Source organism: Python bivittatus, unplaced genomic scaffold (genome assembly GCF_059951505.1).
Source record: "Python bivittatus isolate LINGU-HERP-01145 unplaced genomic scaffold, Pbiv_v1 ctg000480_np1212, whole genome shotgun sequence".
Taxonomy (NCBI): Eukaryota; Metazoa; Chordata; class Lepidosauria; order Squamata; family Pythonidae; genus Python; species Python bivittatus.
The window spans coordinates 73,532,398-73,554,627 of record NW_028277075.1 but is presented as its reverse complement, the minus strand read 5'-3'; the positions used below and the strand labels follow the sequence as shown (position 1 = coordinate 73,554,627).

Sequence of the window (22,230 nt, the reverse complement as noted above, 5' to 3'; positions counted from 1 at the left end):
TATCTCAGATTTGCTTTTCCCTTTCATTGCCAGAATAGCTCAGGATAACAACAACAGCTGCAATGTTTAACAGGAGTTTGGCAGCAGAGTTTAGTATGGGGTTTTAATGGATTGCCCTAATAGATTCTAGACCTAAACGGACAGTGATTTTAATAACTTGGATGAAGAGGAAGACAGGATAATTATCATCTTCTGCAGATGAAAGAAAATTGGATGGAAATATATACTCTAGGAGTCACTGAAAACAGTAAGTTAGGGAAATGGACTGAAAATGACAGAAAAATGCAGTTTTTGACTTAGGAAAACAAAAATCAAATGAACCAGGTTGGAAACAGCCCTTGTAAAAACGATCTTCGAATAAAATGCTGATGACGAATTGTATGAGTCAGCAGTGTAATATGGCTGCAAGAAAAGTTTATACAATTTTAGTCTGCATCGGGCAAATTTCTAAAATGGGATTCACAGTTCTCCTTCACTCATTCCATTTGCAAGCTTAGGTTTTAGCAAAATTCATTTAAAATTACAGCAATCCATATCAATTCAGTCCATCCCCTCTAGTATTTGCCACGCTATTTGTCAACATTTGCCTCCGTATCTTTCTTGCAGCCATTGCGAACAATGCAACTTGATTAGTTACATATTCATTTTCATCAGACAACAAAAAATAGGTTTTTTCTAGATTACTCTGATTCAATTGATTTAGCAAAGGCATAATAAATCTAGCTCTTGGTTCTTGGTATAATCTGCAATGTAATAGATAATGAGTCAGATCTTCCACCTGTGAGGTATTCCAAATACATAAATGGTGTGTAGTTGGTAACCCTCTCTATCTTCCATCTAAATAGACTGTTGGCATTGTTTGAAAATGAAGTTCTTTAAAAGCTTTTCTCAGGGACTGGGGTATGGATTACTGTAAGGAATATGACATTCCGTGCCATTTTTTAAGAAGACGATACCACTTGGCCAACTTAAGCCTGCACACCTGATCTCTATCCTGTCTAAAATCTTTAAAAAATAAATAGTCCCTCAATAGTGTATGATAGCTTGTGTCGTTAAACAGTTCCTGATCTAGGGAAAATTGAAAAAATAGTTTTTGACACAGAATCGCCCATCTGTTGCTATTAAAATTTTCATAGAGGCATTTTTTGGCCGGATGATTATTGGGCATAAGAACTAATTTCATATAATACAGGATTATTGCCTTCTTTACTCTTATATTAATCGATGGGAGGCCGACTTCTAATCTCAACATTGCCGCTGGTATACATGAAGGTAAGGCTACAAGAAGAAAGATTCTGAGTGAATTAGGAAAATCATCCCAACAGTAACAGCAGTCCAAGAGTCAAGAGCCAGCTTGGTCTAGTGGTTAAGGCTCCAGGCTAGAATCCCGGAGACTGTGAGTCCTTCATGAACAGCAGCCGGTGACTTTGGGCCGGTCCAGCTCTCTCAGCCCAACTCACCTCACAGGTCACTGGGTGGGGAAAATCGGAGGAGGAAGGAGTACTAGGCTTGTTTGCCACCTTGAGTTATGTATAAAAAAGAATAAAAAGGCAGGATTAAAAAAATCTGAAAAAAAAGATGGATAGCTGGAAATGTAGTACATCTGGACATTCCTGTACTTTTAAAATTTTACATATATAAATATTCTTTGTTCCTTTTTTTCAATTAGTTCTTTTTGAATCTTACAATGCAGTATTGATTTTTTTTTTACCAAGAAATCATAGGAATTTGTGTAGCTTTCAACTTTATGTAATTCAAATTTTTGCAGCTGTCAATACATTTAATATTTCGAAATCACTGTTTTTCCACGTATCCGACAACATTGATCTTTAGTCAAATAGGATATCACAGGCTGCCATGTTTTGATATTTTTTAAAATATAAGTATCTTCCAAATACTTTGTAAATCTGAAAATATTTCTTACATTATATACAAACTGCCTAGGCAGAGTGGCCTTGCCAACTCTTATTAACATTTCGTGGATATTTTTTAAACAACCTGTGTGGAATTTTGCTGATCTGCATGGAGGAATGTTAGACAAAAAACAACACGGGTGTCTTCTGAACACACAATTGTGGCCTCTGATGCTGGATGGGAGGTGTGGGTGTCTGTATATCTCTCTTGACCCAAATGTTGCCATACCTCTACAGGGAATAACCATGTAGGAAAGATCATCATGACTGCTGCAGCGAAACATCTGACACCTTTGACTCTGGAGCTGGGGGGTAAAAATCCCTGTTACGTGGATCACTGCTGCAATTTCCAGAATGCGGCCAACCGAATTGTATGGGGAAAGTTCCTCAATGCTGGACAGACATGCGTTGCACCTGATTATGTGATTTGTACAGTTGAAACACAGGAGAAGTTAATACCTTGCCTGCGCCAAGCTATCTGTGAATTCTATGGCCCTGATCCCAAGGAGTCCCCTGATTTTGGCCGCGTGGTGAATGACAAGCATTTCCAGCGTGTCCGGGATTTGCTGAAATGTGGCCGGGTGGCCATTGGTGGAGAGACCGATGAGTGTGACCGTTACATTGGTGAGTATATAGCTTGGGGCAGAGGGAAGAGTAAGGGGAAAAGGTTGGAGTTTGGGAAAGACGGAAAGACATTTTATGATTACTATCTAGTAAGCTTATGGAGAAAATCTATGTGGTCGCAAGAAGTCAAAAACAACTTGATGGCACATAATCAATCAATCAATCAATCAGTCAATTAATCAAGCTTGTTAAAAAGTGCGTGGTGAGTAGGTATAGGGATGAAATAAGGCTTCAGGTTGGTGCTGAACAAACGTGTTGGACTTTAACTCTCATTGGCCACACAGATTTTGTGTGGGATTTTGAAAGTAGAAGTCCCACAATCTGGCAAGTGTCAGATTGGGAAAGTGTTTTAGACAGAGCAAGAAGACAGACATATTTTCCTGGGTTTGCGTATTGGAAGTGTAGTGCTGGGGAAAACTAAAGCTCTGGTTAAATTGGACAATCAAGTTATGAGAGATAAGCAGAGCAGGTCTTGATGTGATCTTTTGCCCATTACAGCTCCCACAGTGCTGGTGGATGTGAAGGCATGGGAGCCCATCATGCAGGAGGAGGTTTTTGGGCCCATCCTGCCCATTTTCACTGTGAAGGATTTGGAGGAGGCCATCCAGTTCATCAACTGCAGAGAACGCCCATTAGCTGCCTATGCTTTCTCCTGTGATTGCAAGGTATATTGTTTACGTTACAGCATACTGTATCTGGGAGAATCTGGATTATTTCCATCAGCCTATCCACAATGCCTAAAAGAAAGGAGACTTGCACTATTTTCAAAATGTGCTTAGTGGTAAGCTGTGATGAACCAACATGGAAGTAGTTCTTGGCCCACTGGTAATACAGCTTGGGTGATAGAAGGAAAGCCGAATTGTATCCTTGTTGATTTAGCAATAAGCCTGCGTTAAAAATAACTGGCTTATCCACACCTCCACAGTGCAAAGGAAACTACATTAACAGTACTATTTTTAAGGTTCTGTCTTCAAAACATAGCCTCCCTCTCATCCCCAGCCCACTGCTCAGGAGGCCGCAATTGCTCTAAGCTGTTCTGGTACGACAGTGGTCTTTCCCCTTCTATTGCATCAGAAGAGCTCCCAGGCAGACATTCTAGGGCACAAATGTGGGTCTTCTAGGAGATCAGTACTCCCATTGGTGCACCAAAATCAGTTGTGAGACTCTAAAGCCCTTGTCCTTGGGGCAGGAGCCTCTGCTTGTGGCCAAATTAAGGACAAGCAAGTATCTACACTGAAAGTCTAGTAGCCAAGGAGGGCAAAATTAAGCAAACGATAAGAATGAGAGCTTGAACACCAACGATGTCCCACCACATCTTCAGGAGAACAACTGGTGGTGATACTGTTTGAGGGCAGCAATATTGCTGGCCTTGTTGAGCTGTTGTTCTCCCTCCCGTCTGAAATGTCCTCCCAGGAGCCTGCTGGGTCTCCACACCCTGCCCTACCTTGCAGCATTGGTGCAGCTGTTTGGTAACTACTTCTGTCCCAATTGCTTCCCCGGGAGCTCCACTCCATCCCTGCTCTGGGAGAAAGAGAGGGTCCCACAACCCGTGCTGTCCTTTGGGCAAATAAAAACTGGGAAAAAATGAAATAATTTCTCTACTATGCCCCCCTGACCTTGTAGCATAAAAGTATGTGGCTAGTTATTTTAACCCATCACTCTTCTTTTGGAGACAAATCAATCTTGCAAGTGACAATGAAACTTTATTTTTTTACAAAGCTAGGATATATGGAGCCCAGCTTACAAAAATGCACACCGTGCTCTTGACTGAGCGTAAGATTGTGGTTGTCTGCTATAATTAGTAATGTTGGGAGAGAGACAGCTTTCACGTAATACATCAGCTCCCAAGAAATTAATAGAGAGAAGAATAAATCTTCAGCTTGTCTCAAATTACACTGAATGTCCTAACTTTACAGAGAAATTGGAAGAAGAAAGAACAAGATTTTGGACACAGAGAGAAAAAAGACATTGAAACAACTTCTTGGAGGTCATTTCAGCTCTTTATCAGAGTTATTGGGGAGATGGCCCCCTCCATTTCCCCCCCAATTCAGGCACTGAAATTTCTTGCCTGTGCCCCAGAGTTCTGCCATTGCTTTTTAAAAGAACAACCTTTCTCTTTACCTGGGAAGAGAGGAGTTGAGGGAAACTTCTGAGTGTTTGCTGTAAAGCCCTGGCTTGGGAGAGGGTATTGATTATTTTACCTAAAGTTCTCCTCTTTATTCCCACTCATTGCTCTTGGCTCTGTATGTCGTGAGCATGGGGGTAGAAAACAGGGAGTCCAAAAGGGTTTATTTGCATTTTCAAACTCTTGGCTAGTATACTAAGATTCATAGAGAAATTATTTTTTATTTTTTCTTTCCAGTAGCCTTTTAGGAAATGGCTAATTGGCCACGCTTACAATATCAGCCATTTTGTGAGTGTGCCTGTGGCAGATTTTCAACATTCCAAATGTTGATAGTGGCACAAAGGCTAAAGACCTTTGTTTGTATCATGCCCCTTATTATTATAGAGCTGGGACTTGATAAAACTCATGTTTGGAAGGTTAAGGACAGGACTCCTAATACTCTTCTACTGTTTTTCTCTTTATAGATTGTGAACCGTGTACTGGATTGTGTTAGCAGTGGTGGCTTCTGCGGCAATGATACCCTGACACACGTAACATTGGTTACCCTACCATTTGGTGGCATTGGTATGATTAGCCTTTTATCTCCTAGGCTATCTCCGTTTCTTACCTCCATCCTTACCGTTTGCTTCCAACCTGAAAAGTTCTCCCTCTTGTTGAGTATTTCAATCAGACTAAAGGCAAAGATATTAAGAGTCCATTATTTTTAATTATTTCCAGCATATTTACAGATTAACCAAATGCAATCAAATAATAAATACCCCACTGTGCTATAAGCTAGGTGGTCATTTATGAATAAATGAGAGGGCGGGAAATCTCCTGGTGTACATTACACTGGGAAGCAGGAGTAAGGGGAGGAGGCCCACTATTTTTAACTTTGTAAGTGGTGCTAAGAAGACCAAAATGTGTTCCACAGGACGAACAGCTCTGGTTCAACAGACCTGGTCACAAACTACACTGAACCCAGCTTAACATGCTGTGTAAATCACGATTGTTGCATTTTGAGTACAAAACATGGTTAAACTGAAGAGATATACAGATTTAATTTGTACCAAAAGAAGCAATAGTCTCATTTTACTGGGGATTAAGGCAGTTGTAGTTCAACAATCATGAAACACCGCAGGCCAGTAAATTATTATCCAACCAAGCTTTGTTTGTCATTATTTGATTCTCTTCTTTACTCCCTCCTTTAAGAGTAGTTCTGCAGAGTCCACTGAATGTAAAACCTTTTATAGTGAGCACTATGAGGGGAATGCTTTTTAAGGGCAGCTATCGTCCAGCCTGATGAAAAAGAATAGATAACAAGGGCTGTGCAGGTTGGGTTGTCAGCTGAAAGATGACAGTCAACAGATTTCATCTGAACTTTTTTTCTAATATTGCAGGACTCAGTGGATTTGGCAAGTACCACGGCAAGTTTACTTTCGACACATTTTCTCACTTTCGTGGCTGTCTTTTGCGCTGCATGGGCCTGGAGACAATCAACAAAGTGCGCTACCCCCCATACAACGATCATAAGTTGCAGCTAGCGATCTCTGCTTCGGAGATCAAGCGCAGAGGCATGTGCAGTTTTCTGTGAGGCCTGGAATCACATCACCTGCATTCTTAAGGAATCCGGCCAAGACTTTTGCTGTAGTTGAGAGGTTCTTCCCTTCATCAGCTGGTCCTGGAATTTTGCCTCATCACCTGCAGAGACCCTTGAAAAACACTCTCTCTTCTGACGAACCTTGTTTTCACTGTCTTTGCTCCTTATATTGTTTCTTTATCCTCTATCAGCTTATATAAATTCTACATTTAGTAGTGGTTAGAAAATTTAGGTGATACTCTCCAATTCTCTTTGCACGGTAGTTGGATATAGAACATATCCTCAATTCCAGTAATGGCTAATTATACAATTAATTAAAGTTTGTGGGTAAAATTTCATCTTCATTTGAACACTTAAAACCAAATCTGCTTTAAAATCTACAAGCATCAGATTCTTTGTTAAAAATGAACAAGTACAGCTCTGCTTTACAGTGGAGCAATCATCCTGATATATATATTTGTAGAATAAAGATAGCAGCCCGGATGGTCTCTGTAAAGAGATAAAACTATTTCTGAGTGAATATTCAAAAGCTGGATCCATTAAACAATTTAATTCCCAAAGAAATTCACAGCTGAACTAATGCATGTTGGTATGCATAAAGACGCTCTGTTGACAATGCATTTTCTATACTGTGATACTCTAAAGCCCCCTTTAATTATATTGCTTTCAATATCCTTGCCTACAGTTACAGTTCAGATTCTTTATTCCATCAGTGATTTCTACACTACCCAGCCCAAAGCATAATCATTTAGAAGGACAGACATCCTATCGAGTTCCACATAATTCTGCTAAAGTTTGCCAATATACTGAGATTTCCTGCACTCTTGTATTTTTCAGGTAAATGTGTTGCTTCTGCAATAAAGATCTTGCATCAAACCTTATAAATAGTTGACTAATTATTCAATAGTGCCATCAATTGACATAATGTATTACATAATAAAAGGAGCCAACAATTAGTTCCTGAATCAGGACGTTTTGACTGAAATTTAGATACTGGGGAATAAAGACAACAGAAGGAAGTGCAGAAAAAAATGCTCAAGTGAATGTATAAGCAATTTGCTACAATAAAAATAAGGAGCATCTTGGCATTCGAAAGGGAGTAGCTGTCAGGTTCAGCCGGCGTGGCACTGCTAGGAACTTGGCCAGCCGCGCTGAGTCAGTTCTACCGCCCTCTCGCAAGCCGGGGAAAAAAGGAAGTGAAAGCCGCGGTTGATTATGAGCCACCTGTGCCCACTTAACAGGGAAACCGCAGAGTGGAAGTTTTGTATCCACTCTGATTATCTGTGAGCGCTGAGACAAAGAACTAAGCCACGGCCCGCAGGAAGATGATCAGTGAGCAATTGGGAAAACCCCAGTTTTGTGCGCAACTGAAAGGACCCAGAAGAAACACACTGGGGGGGCAGAGCGATTAAGGGACAATGGGAACTGGCTGAACCTGCTACTGGAGTAGCAGGGGGAGATTATCGGGGCAATTGGTAATCTGGAATCTGCAATATGTAACTTAGCAACGGGGCAAAGCCCAGGAAGGGAAGAACTATAAACTGTACCATGAAATGTGCCAAGCCAGTCCTGGATTTGTTTGTAACTGCTGCGTTACGCTTGAGTAAACTTCTTTGTTGAACACAGGTGTCATGAGAGTTTCTCTAGACGAATGGGGTAAACCTTACATAAAGCCAGGACTCCCCATTGAATGCTACTCAGTGCATGCCAAGGAGTGCTTTTTTCTCTTTTAACACAGGTGATCACAACAGGCCAAGGCTCGGAGTCCCGGACCCACGAGCTAGAGGACAGACTCATCCGGTTGGAGGCGAAGGTTGACCAGCATCTTGACGCCATCCAGGCAATGTTATAGGCCGTAGTACTGGGAGCCAGGGCCCCGACGACAGGAGCACAGGTGCAGGAAGAGGCAAGCGATGGCAGCAGCGACTCAGAGCCCCAACCAGCTCCAGTGCCGGCACCCAGGATGGTGGATCGGTGGGCGGCGGACGCGCTGAGACTCCGGGGCCTCACCAGAAAATTCTCAGGGGATCCCGAGCAATTACCCCGCTTCTTAACCCAGGTCCGCAACTTCATGAAGCGGAGCAGTCACCTGTTCGCGGGTGACGAGGAGAGGGTTGCCTACATGGCGGAGCTGTTAGAGGGCCAAGAGGGTAGCTGGGTGGTCTGGTTATACGACACCAACGCAGCGGAACTGAGGAGGTTCCCGGAGTTCATGCAGGCACTCCGGGACTGATTCGAGGATACCTTGAGCACCAGGCGGGCCGAGGACGACATCCTGCAATTAAGGCAGAGGGAGACGCTGGTGGCTGAATACGCTTTGGAGTTTCAACAGCTGGCGGAGAAACTCACGGATTGGCCAGAGTCACTGAGGGTGACGTATTTCAAGAGGGGCATCAACCAGGAGGTCTTCGAGAGGGCATTGGGCCGGGATGACCCAACCACCCTGAAAGATTGGATCTGGCTGGCCAGGACAGCGGAGTCAGCGTGGCAGCAGATCCAGCAGAGGTCAAGGAAATGGGAGCTGACTAAAGATGTGCCGCGTGAGAGAGTTATGGAGGAGGGAAGGAACAGCCGACGACAGCCCACGGGGCCCCAAGAGGCATCAAAAAATTCCAACCTGTGTTTCCATTGCGGGGGGCAAGGCCACCAGGCGGCGCAGTGCCCAAAGGAGCGAGATGGAGCCCCACCCCAGTAAGATGCCAGACCTGCAGAGACACCCGGGAGGCAAGCACCCAACCGGCCGAGGAAGGGAGTTGTGGCAGCAGCAGCAGAGCGCGGTGGAGCTGGATGGTCTACTCCTGAGACGGCGTCTTCCGGGGAGGAGTTGGGGCAGCAGGAAACGAGCCGCGCTCGCACTGAATGGCATCCCAGTGCGGGCAGAGGAGCCGAGATGTGTGGATCTGATAGCAGATGAGGACTGCCCTCCCATGCGGGTGAGGGTACAGATCCTGGGGGTAAGGTCTGGGGCTGAAGCGCAACTGCAGGCACTGCTGGACTCTGGGTGCACGCATTGCCTGATGCACCCAGCGCTAGTTTCAGGGTTCGGACTCCAAGTGCAGAGACTCAAGGAGCCCATCGCCTTCAGCCAACTTGATGGATCACTTGCGGGGAGGGGGACCGGCTCAGTACTACACCGAGCCAGTCTGAATGACGATCGGGGATCACCAAGAGGAGCTGAGGTTCATGGTGGTCCCGATCGCTGATTATGCAGTGGTGCTCGGCTTAGCGTGGCTGCGGTGGCAGAACCCGTGCATCGACTGGACGTTGGAGGCGCTGAGGTTTGGGGACAGAGAGCTGGGGAAGCACGAGCGCAGGGAACACCGGCAGCCGGCAACGGGAGGAGGCGCAGCCGTGACAGAGCAGGCGTTGACACTGGAGTGCCCAGAGATGGAGGTCCCACGGCAGTACTGGGACCTAGCAGCAGCATTCAGAGAGGAGGAATCCGATCAACTCCCACCCCACAGACCCAGTACTGTGCCATTGAACTCCAGCCAGGGGCAAAATTGCCCAAACTGAAAATGTACTCCCTGTCAGGCAAGGAGATGGGCACCCTTCAGGAGTTCATAGACAAAAACTTTATGCGGGGTTTTATCCAACCCGCGAAGTCACCATTAGCGGCCCTGGTACTATTCCGGGAGAAGAAAGATGGCTCGCTCTGGATGTGCGTGGACTACTGGGGCCTGAACGCAATCAGCACCGAATACAATTACCCCCTCCCCTTGATGAAAGACTTGCTATCACATCCATCCAAGGGGAGGGTGTTCACCAAACTGGACTTGCGCGAGGCATACTTTAGGGTCAGGATCTGCGCAGGGGACGAATGGAAAATGGCTTTTAACTCCCCACTTGGAAGTTTCCAATTCTGTGTGATGCCGTTTGGGTTAAAAGGGGCCCCGGAGGTGTTCATGCAATTAATAAATGAGGTACTGCATGACCTACCCTACCGGCGCATCCTGGTATACCTGGACGACATCCTAATATACTCTGAGACCCTGACTGAACACTTAAAACTGGTGCACACGGTGCTGCAGAGATTGTTAAAGTCGCAACTGTACGCGAAACTCTCAAAGTGTAAGTTTCACCGGGAGCAGCTGGACTACCTCGGCTACCGCATATCCAGCCAAGGGATCGAAATGGATCCAAAGAAGGTGAGGGATGTGCTGGGCTTGGAAGCGCTGTGGACCCGGAGGCAGCTCCAAAGCTTCTTGGGGTTTGCAAACTTCTACAGGCAGTTCATCCCGAACTTCGCCCAAGTCGCCCTCCCACTAACAGACCTACTCAAAACCCGGGGCAGCGGGAAACCCCCCAAACCCAGCATGCCGTTTGCATGGACCGCAGAGTGCCAAGAGGCATTTGGGGATTTAAAGCAGCGGTTCACGGCAAAGCCGATCTTGTGCCACCCCGACCCGGACTGGCGTTTCGTCATCCAAGTGGACGCATCGGACGTGGCGACGGGAGCAGTCCTGCTGCAGCCTGGCCCAGCGGGGCCCCTTCACCCATGTGCCTACGCCTCCCGCAAATTCACCGAGACGGAAAGAAGGTGGATGGCGTGGGAGAAAGAGGCGTTTGCGGTCAAGTGGGCCCTAGCCACCTGGAGACACCTGCTAGAGGGAGCAGCCCAGCCGTTCAAGGTATGGACGGACCACAAGAACCTTGAAGCCCTGAAAACCCCGCGGAGGCTGTCACCAAAATAGGCGCGCTGGTCCCAGTACTTCGGGAGATTTGACTTTGTCCTCAAACATATCCTGGGGAAAAGGAACTTTCTAGCAGATGGACTATCCTGCACGCCCCAGCATGCTAGCCAGTGGGAGGAGATTGTGGACTCCATCATCCCTGCGGGCAGGATGGCTGTGAAAGTAGTTACCCGAAGTCAAACCAAGAAAGAGGTAAGGGACATGGAGCCTGAGCTAAAGCGGGGGTTTTCTGAAGCCGTGGAGCGGGACACTTGACTTAAAGAGAACCGGAGCTCATTGATGAGCCAGGGGGACTTGTGGTTGCGTGAGGGGAAAGTGTACGTGCCCGAAGAATGCTGGCGGGGGGTAATGGAGAGAGCCCATGACAGCCAGAGCACAGGGCATTACGGCTTCGTGAAGAGTCTTCACTTGATCCGGCGGCAGTTCTGGTGGCCAATGCTTCGCAAGGACGTGGAAGGATACACGAGGGGTTGCCCAGTCTGCACAACTGCGAAGGGAAGCAAGGGCAAGCCCCGGGGACTACTCCAGCCGGTGGCAACACCTGATGGTCTGTGGCAGGAGATCTCTATGGATTTCATCATGGAGTTGCCGGAGAGCAAGGGACAAACAGCCATTTGGGTTGTAACTGACTTGTTCTCCAAGCAAGCGCACTTTGTGGCTTGCCAGCAAGTCCCCATGGCGGAGAGGCTAGTGTGATTGTTTGTGCAACACATCTACCAGCTGCACGGCACGCCCCGACGGATCGTCAGCGATCAAGGTGGGAACTTCATTGCGCGATTCTGGTGGGAGTTCCTGAAACGAGTGGGAATGCAACAAGCCCTCTCCTCCGTGGTGCATCCACAGACAGACGGAGCCACAGAACGCCTTAACAGGGGTCTAGAGCAGTACTTGCAGTGCTACGTGGGGCACCAGCAGGACGACTGGGCAGAGCTACTATCGTTCGCAGAAGTAGCATACAACAACGCCATCCATAAAAGCACCAGCTTTTCCCCATTTAAGGTGGCCACCGGGCGAGACTTCGTCGCCATGCCGGAACTACCCCAGCCGGTATTCCGGATAGACTCATTGGACACTTGGTTTGCCCAGATAGACACCACGAGGCGAGCAGCACACGTGGCGCTGCAAGGGGCCAGAGCAGACTATAAAAAGCATGCCGACCGCAAGAGGCTCCCTGAGTGGCAGTGGAAGGTGGGGGACCAAGTGTACCTCTCGACAAAAAACTTAAAAATGCACCAAGCATCGAGGAAGCTCAGCCCGCGGTTCGTGGGGCTCTTTCCCATTTCGGAAATATTCAGTCCAGTGGCTGTCAGGCTCTAGTTCAGTGTTATCAACTTTAAGATATGTGAACTTCAACTCCCAGAATTCCTCAGCCAACGTGAGAGCCAGTTTGGTGCAATAGGAAATGGTTAATTGGCCATGCTTACAATATCAGCCATTTTGTGAGCATGCCAGTGACACATTTTCAACATTCCAAATGTTGATACAGGCACAAAGGCTAAAGACCTTTGTTTGTACAGGTAGTCCTCAACTGACAACCACAATTGGGATGGGAACTACCATTGCTAAGCGATCTGGTCATCAAGTCAGTTGTGCCTGATTTCATGACTTTTTTTCTCCAGTTCTTAAGCAAATCACATGGTTATTAAGCAAATCCAGCTTTCCCCATTGAGTTTGCTTGGTGGAAGCCCCTGGGAAAGTTGCAAATGGTGATCATGTGGCGCTGAGATGCTGCAACTCTTGTAAATTCTTGCTGGTTGCCAAGGGCCTGAATTTTGATCACATGACCGCGTGGATGCTGCAATGGTTGTAACTGTAAGGACTGGGCATAAGTCACTTTTTTCAGCGCCATCATAACATTGAATGGTTGTTAAACAAATGATCATAAATCGTATAATGTTCCTTATTATTATAGAGCTGGGACTTGATAAAACTCATGTTTGGAAGATTAAGGACAGGATTCCTAATATTCTTCTACCGTTTTTCTCTTTATAGATTGTGAACCATGTACTGGATTGTGTTAGCAGTGGTGGCTTTTGCGGCAATGATACCATCACACAGGCAACATTGGTTACCTTACCACTTGGTAGCATTGGTATGATTAGCCTTTTATCTCCTGTGCTATTTCCATTTCTCACCTCCATCCTTACCCTTCGCTTCCAACCTGAAAGTTCTCCCTCTTGATGATGTTTTTCATCAAACTAAAGACAAAGACATGAAAAGTCCTTTTTTTTTTTTTTTTCAATTTCCAGCATGTTTGCGGATTAAACCAAATGCAGTCAAACAATAAATACCCCACTGTTTATAAACTAGATGGTCATTTATAAATAAATGAGAGGGCGGGATTTCTCCCGGTGTACATTACACTGTTCAGCAGGAGTCAGGGGAGGAGGCTCACTATTTTTAACTTTCTAAGTGGTGCTAACATGATCCAAACGTTTTCCGCAGGACAAACAGCTCTGGTTCAACAGGCCTGGTCACGCACTGCACTAAACGCAGCTTAACATGTTGTGTAAATCAAGATTATTGGATTTTGACTGAAAAACATGGTTAAACTGAAGAGATACGCAGATTTCACTTTCAGTTTCATACATTTATTTGCAAGCTTAGGTTTTAACAAAATTCATTTAAAATTACAGCAATCCATATCAATTCAGTCCATCCCCTCTAGTATTTGCTGCGCTATTTGTCAAAATTTGCCTCCGTATCTTTCTGGCAGCCATTGCGAACAATGCAACTTGATTAGTTACATATTCATTTTCATCAGACAATAAAAAATAGTTTTTTTCTAGATTAGTCTGATTCAATTGATTTACAAAGGCGTAATAAATCTAGCTCTTGGTTCTTGGTATAATCTGCAATGAAATAGATAATGAGTCAGATCTTCCGCCTGTGAGGTATTCCAAATACATAAATGTCAGGATTTTCATTCTCATGGGAAAGGATTCATCCCGTTATCTTTACAACAATAACAAATAATATTTTGACTACAGAGATCATGTGAAAAACACCTGTTATTGTGTGTTGTGTATTGTGCTATTTACTGCCACCTATTGGCGTGTGTATGCTAGGTACCCAGTGGGGGTGGCATAGAGCTATAATACAAGGGGAGGAAAATGTTCAGCTTCTCTGAGTAGTTGTTAGTTGTTTTAGTGTTAGCCACTATGTAGGTTTTATGGGCTACGTAGTTGTAACAAAGTACCAAGTAGCGTACCTCTTCTCTAAGAGTTTGTAGCTAGAGATTTTGTTAAGCTTGTGTTGCTAATAAGTCTTGGATGCTACATTAAATGAGAAGATGTGTTTTTCTTTATATTTTGTATGATATTTGCATTTTATGGAATTTTGCATTTTTATCAATAAACACCAGTTAGTATATATTTTCTGACTGGATTTCTTTGGGAAACAAGAAATGGACATTGCATTGTGTTTGCTATCATGGCTAATATTTTCCTGGAGTTTTTGCTGCACTCTGCACAAACAGGAGTGTTTGTGATTATCACTCTGCCCGACAATAAATGGTGTGTAGTTGGTAACCCTCTCTATCTTCCATCTAAATAGGCTGTTGGCATTGCTTGAAAATGAAGTTCTTTAAAAGCTTTTCTCAGGGACTGGGGTATGGATTACTGTAAGGAATATGACATTCCGTGCCAATTTTTAAGAAGACGATACCACTTGGCCAACTTAAGCCTGCACACCTGATCTCTATCCTGTCTAAAATCTTTAAAAAATAAATAGTCCCTCAATAGTGTATGACAGCTTGTCTGGTTAAACAGTTCCTGATCTAGGGAAAATTGAAAAAATAGTTTTTGACACAGAATCGCCCATCTGTTGCTATTAAAATTTTCATAGAGGCATTTTTTGGCCGGATGATTATTGGGCATAAGAACTAATTTCCTATAATACAGAATTATTGCCTTCTTTACTCTTATATTAATCGATGGGAGGCCGACTTCTAATCTCAACATTGCCGCTGGTATACATGAAGGTAAGGCTAAGATTGATCTCAGAAATTTATTCTGGACCACTTCTAATTCTTCTAATTTACTAAACCCCCAAATTGGGGCCCCATATATCAACTGTGATATTATTTTCCCCTGGAAGATCGTAAGTGCAGGTTGATCTAAGCGTCCTCCTTTTGAATAGAAGAAGGAACAAATAGCCCTCATAGATCTCATAGCTGTTATTCTTGTTGATGCTATATGACTATATATATATAGTCCCAAGACAATGTTTCAGTAAACTGCATGCCCAAATACTTAAACGACCTCACTTGTTCTATCTCCTTACTGCCTAGAGTCCATCTATGTCTCTTTGGTCTTTTGGCAAATACTACTACCTTGGTTTTAGAATAATTTATCTGCAAGTGGTCTTTCTTACAATACATGCCAAATTCTGTCAGAATTCTTCTCGTTCCAATTAATGTTGTCGACATAAGTACCATATCATCTGCATACAGTAATATAGGGACCTTTCTCCTTCCAATGGATGGAAAGAAGGATTATTTAAGTCTTCTACAATATTGTTGATATAAAAGTTAAAAAGGAAAGGGGCCAGTAGACAGCCCTGGCAGACACCTTTTAAGGTTCTAATCTGCTTTGTTAAGGAACTGCTCTCATTTATCCTTACTTGTATGTAGGTATCTTCATAGAATATATATATTAAATAATCTTCTATCTATATCAGTAACTAAAAACTTCTCCCATAATTTCCCTCTATTTATTTTGTCAAAGGCAGATGATAAATCAATGAATGCTGCATACAGGCATTTTGAGGGTCCATTCACTGATTTGTGGATCAGGTGTTGTAAACTGAAAAGTTGATCTATAGTACTATGTCCCTTTCTAAAACCTGCCTGTTCTTCCGCTATAATCTGCCTGGAATCTGCCCAATCGTTCAGCCTGTTTAAAACATATCTTGTATATAGCTGGCACCCTATGTCAATAAGATTTATAGGTCGAAAATTAGCTGGATTTGTAGTATCTCCCTTTTTATATGTTGGGATTACTACACTGTTATTCCAACCTACAGGTAATTGACCAGTGGCGTTGATATAGGTAAACAAAGAGCCAAGTATAGGGGCCCACCAATCAGGACATTTCTGGAGGTAACATGTCCTCTCCCGGGGCTTTACCAGCTCTCTGTTGTGCAATTATTCTTTTTACTTCTGCCACAGTTACAGGGGGCCATTTTGGGGATGGTTTTAATATATCAATACCAATTAGCTGTTGGTTTGATATACTAGTATCCTCAAATTTATTTTTAAAAGAAGTTAGCAAATCTTCCGGTGTAATCTGAGCTTCTATCATTACTTTTATCTCTCTCTCGCCTTAGGAAACTAGTTCCCAGAATTTCGTATTGTTATTTTGCATACATGACAGTCTTAGTTCTTGCCACTGTGTTTTATAATCATCTTGTTTACTCCTCCAAATCAACGTTTGATATTTTTGGCGTTTATCCCTCACTGCCTCTACCCTATTGAATGATTTATCCTTCTTAATTTGTCTGATAAGTCTGGCTAATTCCTTTCTTTCACGTCTACATTCATGATTAAACCACGAAATTCTGGTTTTATCTGTTTTCCCTTGCCATGTTTTACACATCAGTGGTTTAAGGTTGCCAGGCACCTCCTCATCTATGCTATTTGCATTTCCGGTATTTTGAATAAGCGTCAGCCTCTGCTGTAACATTGTTGGGCTGTATAATATTGATCTTAGAACTTCGGCCAAGGGGAGTATCCACTTTAATCGTTTCTGATTTTGTATAGAACTGCCTATACTATGGTTCTCTTGTGCTACATTATTTTTAACAACCCCACGTTAAATCCAGGCTGATTGGTAAATGATCCCTCTCAGGTCTATCTATAATATTAAAACACTGTACTAATGGGATCAATGAGGGTGATATAAACAGATAATCAACAACAGCTCCTCCTCTATGACTGACTGATGTATATGAGCCCCCGGATTGATCCCATTGTGATCCATGTAAACTGACTGTTTGTAATTTATACATCAGTTTGAGTAGTTCTAAACCATGCTTATTCTGAGTCTTATCATATGACATATGATATCATATGACATAGGGCCCAGGGGGAAGATGGCCTCCATTTCAAATAGGCCTTTATCTTTTAAGTTCAATATTTCCAAACCTGGGCCAATTCTAGCGTTAAAATCCCCACAAATAATTCAATCTATCATTGTGGAATACTGTAACATATCAACTAAAGACTGTTCCAGTGTATCCCATTTAGCCTGTTGTCTGGGTGGGGCATAAATGTTAATACATATTAACGTTCTCCCTTTAAATTTCAGCCTCAGTATTTGGATTTCATCTATATCATAATTTCCAAGATTTATTTCTTCTATTCTCACAACCAGATATACTGCAATTAGGCTCATTAAACCCCCTTTAAACGCGGATTTAATTTCTGTTCAAGTTTTAGATATCATGATAACCAAAAAACACGTGTCTCATTTTACTGGGGATTAAGGCAGTTATAGTTCAACAATCATGAAACACAGCAGGCCCGCAAATTATTATCCAACCAAGCTTTGCTTGTCATTATTAGATTCTCCTCTTTAGTCCCTTCTTTAAGAGTAGTTGTGCAACATCCATTGGATAGAAAACCTTTCATAGTGAGCACGATGAGGAGAGTTCTTTTTAAGGGCAGGTATCGTCCAGCCTGAGGAAAAAGAATAATTAACAAGGGCTGCGCAGGTTGTGTTGTCAGCTGAAAGATGGCAGTCAGCAGAACTGATCTGAACTTCTTCTTTTTTTAATATTGCAGGACTCAGTGGATTTGGCAAGTACCATGGCAAGTTTACTTTCTACACATTTTCTCACTTTCATGGCTGTCTTTTGCGCTGCATGGGCCTGGAGACAATCCACAAAGTGCGCTACCCCCCATACAACGATCATAAGTTGCAGCTAGCGATCTCTGCTTCGGAGATCAAGCGCAGAGGCATGTGCACTTTGCTGTGAGGCCTGGAATCACATCACCTGCGTTCTTAAGGAATCCGGCCAAGACTTTTGCTGTAGTTGAGAGGTTCTTCTCTTCATCAGCTGGTCCTGGAATTTTGCCTCATCACCTGCAGAGACCCTTGAAAAACACTCTCTCTTCTGACGAACCTTGTTTTCACCGTCTTTGCTCCTTATATTGTTTCTATATCCTGTATCAGCTTATAGAAATTCAACATTTAGTATGGTTAGAAAACGTAGATGATCCCCTTCAAGTCTCTTTGCACGGTTGTAGGGAATAGAACATATCCTCAATCCCAGTAATGACTAATTATACAATTAATTAAAGTTTAATCTTCTTTTGAACACATAAAGCCAATTCTGCTTTAAAAGCTACAAGCATCAGATTCTTTGTTAAAAATGGACATCATCATCATCGTTATTTCGGTCATTGACCAATAAAAATAGATACAATAAAACAGACAACAATATTACCCCTTTCATCAATAACTACTAGCAACCATTTGTGGGCGAAGCTTACAGATTGTGTGGCAAAATTTTGCAACTTTTAAAGAAATAGATCTGTCTGGATTATTTAACAAATAATGCAAGTAAAAATTATCGGAATGCCCGGGGAATTTAAATAAAAGAGGGGTAATCAGCTGAAAGCGAATGTCCCTATAATACTGACAATACAAAAGAACATGGACTGTGGTTTCAGTGGCACCTGTACCACAGGGGCAGTATCGAATATCATTAGGGAAATTACCTGTATTTTCCTTCTAAAACAGCTGTAGGGAGAGTGTTAAATCGAGCTAAGGATAAAGCTCTCCTGAATTTTGGGACTGTAATATGATACAAGTATCACTAGAATTTGGTTATTTGCAGTTATATTATGGGTAAAAACAGCAGTTTCTGCTTGGCCTTCTGTATCTAAGATCCTTTGCCTTAGTAGTGACCTGGCTCGGTCAAACTCTAAAGTCAAAATGGCATCGTTGGAAAACCCATAGAGACTCAGTTTCTTTTGGATAGCTGTTTTCCAGGTCGTCTCAGAGTTATCTGCCAGTATTAGATGGGTCAGTCCACCGGGGTTATGGTGTAATTTTAGCCAGTGGGTAAAGATATTAATCCATAGATTGGTTTCAAGTGTACCGACTCCTGCTTCCCATCGGAGTACTGCATTTGGAACATTAGTCTTGGTATAATTTATTATTAATTCCTCCTCGATACAGTAATCTATAAGTGAGTTCAAAGCTCTCTTAAGGCCAATAGAGGTTAATGATAGAATAACTGCATCATCAGCATACAATAATAAGTTAATATGTCTTTCAGCTAATTTAAGGGGGTGGAATGTAGAATTACTTAAATAAGAGACTAATAAGTTTGTATAATAATTAAATAAAACTGGGGCCAGTACACATCCCTGTCTAACTCCCCTCTTTACAGGTATTTCTTTTGTGCCATGGCCTTGAGTGCTGCACCTAACCTTCAATCTGGTGTTCTCATGGATTTTAATAAGCAGCAGTAATAGGCGTTTATCTATTGTGGAATTTTTTAATTTAAGCCACAGTTTAGTTCTAGAAACAGTATCAAAAGCTGATCTAAAATCAATAAAAGCTGCATAAAGAGATTGTCGCGATTTATGAGTGTACTTCTCAACTAAATGTTGCAGGACCAAGGCATGGTCTAATGTTGATCGTCCTGTTCTAAACCTGTTCATCCTTTATAATATTTTCAGATTCAAGCCAATCTAGTAATTTCTCCTGTAGGTGTTTGGCATACATTTTACTAATCTGGCTTAACAAACTGATTGGGCGATAGTTGGCTGGATCATCCCTTTTACCCTTCTTACATATTGGTATTATAATGGCCAGACCCCAGTCCTCTGGTATCACAGTCAGATGATCTATTGCTGTGAAAAGTGAAGCTAACACAGGGATCCACCAATCCAGGTTATTTTTTATTACTTCAATTGTAATGAAATCTGCTCCTGGGGCTTTCCCTGGTTTAAATTGTTTGATTATATTTCTGATCTCCGAGTGTGAGACCGGGGGCCAATAGGGGAGAGAGGACACATCCAACTCTAAATCTACCAAGGAATTTTCTGCTTGACTATATAGGATAACAAAATATTGTTCCCATATATTGGCTGGTATATGCGGCAAGGAACTATAAGTATTATCAGAAAAAGATGGCGCTACCATTCTCCAAAAGATGGCTGGTTTTTTTGCACTGGCAGCCTCTATCAACCATTGCCAGGATGTCCATATGTCTTCCCTTTTTTTTTTTGACAGATTAACTGTTTGTACTGTTTTTTCAGTTTCACTAGCTCAGAGACTGTACAGGAGCCAGGAATCTCTTTATATAGCTTGAAATGATAATTTAAAGAATCCCAGGCTTCACGGCATTCATGGTCAAACCAAGCATGCCGTGACCTTAGGTCATGTCTTATTGCAACTGGTTGTGGGGCAGTTAGCAGAGACAAGAGTGATCTAGCTAGACTGTTAAAGTTGGCCAGTAAGGTATTATCTATCTTGCCATCCACTATTGCTGAGTAAAGTGAATTTGCTGGTTCCCCTCTGATAAAATTAGTGATTTTACTGCTTGTTGAGAAGTCCATTTAGCACGAATGGGGCAAAGATAATCAGCCACTGCTGTAATGTGGCAAGAAGGTAAAAACAACCTATCAAAGATTTTTAAACACAATGTGACAGGAAAATGGTCACTTTCTGGTTGATCCCATTGTGATCCATGTAAACTGACCATTTGTAATTTATACATGAGTTTGAGTAGTTCTAAACCACGCTTATTCTGAATCTTAACATATGACATATGATATCATATGACATATGGCCAGGGGGAACCAGATATACTGCAATTAGGCTTATTAAACTTCCTTTAAACACAGATTTAATTTCTGTCCAATTTTTAGATATCATGATAACCAAAAAAGCAATAATCTTATTTTATTGGGGATTAAGGCAGTTGTAGTTCAACAATCATGAAACACATCAACCGACAAATTATTATCCAGCCAACCTTTACTTGTCCTTATTAGATTCTCCTCCTTAGTCCCTTCTTTAAGAGTACTTGTGTAGCGTCCACTGAATATAAAACCTCTCATAATGAACACTATGAGGGGAGTGCTTTTTAAGGGCAGCTATCGTCCAGCCTGAGGAAAAAGAATAGATAACAAGGGCTGTGCAGGTTGTGTTGTCAGCTGAATGATGACAGTCAGCAGAATTGATCTGAACTTCTTCTTTTTTTAATATTGCAGGACTCAGTGGATTTGGCAAGTACCACGGCAAGTTTACTTTCGACACATTTTCTCACTTTCGTGGCTGTCTTTTGCGCTGCATGGGCCTGGAGACAATCAACAAAGTGCGCTACCCCCCATACAACGATCATAAGTTGCAGCTAGTGATCTCTGCTTCGGAGATCAAGCGCAGAGGCATGTGCAGTTTGCTGTGAGGCCTGGAATCACATCACCTGCGTTCTTAAGGAATCCGGCCAAGACTTTTGCTGCAGTTGAGAGGTTCTTCCCTTCATCAGCTGGTCCTGGAATTTTGCCTCATCACCTGCAGAGACCCTTGAAAAACACTCTCTCTTCTGACGAACCTTGTTTTCACCGTCTTTGCTTCTTATATTGTTTCTTTATCCTCTATCAGCTTATATAAATTCTACATTTAGTAGTGGTTAGAAAATTTAGGTGATACCCTCCCAGTCTCTTTGCACAGTTGTTGGATATAGAACATATCCTCAATTCCAGTAATGGCTAATTATACAATTAATTAAAGTTTGTGGGTAAACTTTCATCTTCATTTGAACACATAAAGCCAATTCTGCTTTAAAAGCTACAAACATCAGATTCTTTATTAAAAATGGGCAAGTATACCTCCAGTTTACAGTGCAGCAATCATCCTGATTAATATATTTGTAGAATAAAGATAGCAACCCTGATGGTCTCCGTAAAGTGGATCCATTAAACAATTTAATTCCCTAAGAAATTCACAGGTGAACTAATGCAGGTTGTTATACGTAAAGATACTCTGTTGAGAATGCATTTTTATACTATGATGCTCTAAAGCTCAGACATGCCCCCTTTAATTATATTGCTTTCAATCTCCTTGCCCACAGTTACAGTTCAGATTCTTTATTCCATCAGTGATTTCTACACCACCCAGCCCAAAGCATACTAATTTAGAAGTACAGCACATCCTATCGAGTTCCACATAATTCTGCTAACAATTGCCAATATACTGAGATTATCTGCACTCTTGCATTTTTCAGGTAAATGTGTTGCTTCTGCAATAAAGATCTTGCATTAAACATTACAAACAG

General features: G+C 42.7%; 1 protein-coding gene across 2 annotated transcripts in view; it reads left to right on the top strand.

The window, feature by feature from the left end:
• LOC148215044 (aldehyde dehydrogenase family 3 member B1-like) overlaps nt 1–21,360 on the top strand; it is a 28,640-nt gene extending 7,280 nt beyond the window's left edge. Inside the window, exons 6-9 of one of the 2 annotated variants that reach the window (XM_088145164.1) lie at nt 2,151–2,537; nt 3,036–3,202; nt 5,127–5,226; nt 21,167–21,360. In XM_088145164.1, the coding sequence (XP_088001290.1) occupies nt 2,151–2,537; nt 3,036–3,202; nt 5,127–5,226; nt 21,167–21,360 (848 nt within the window). Of the gene's footprint in view, nt 1–2,150; nt 2,538–3,035; nt 3,203–5,126; nt 5,227–6,041; nt 6,236–21,166 lie in introns of those variants that run through there. The other variant, XM_088145163.1, reaches the window with a different exon arrangement.
• Nucleotides 21,361–22,230: the final 870 nt, after the last annotated feature.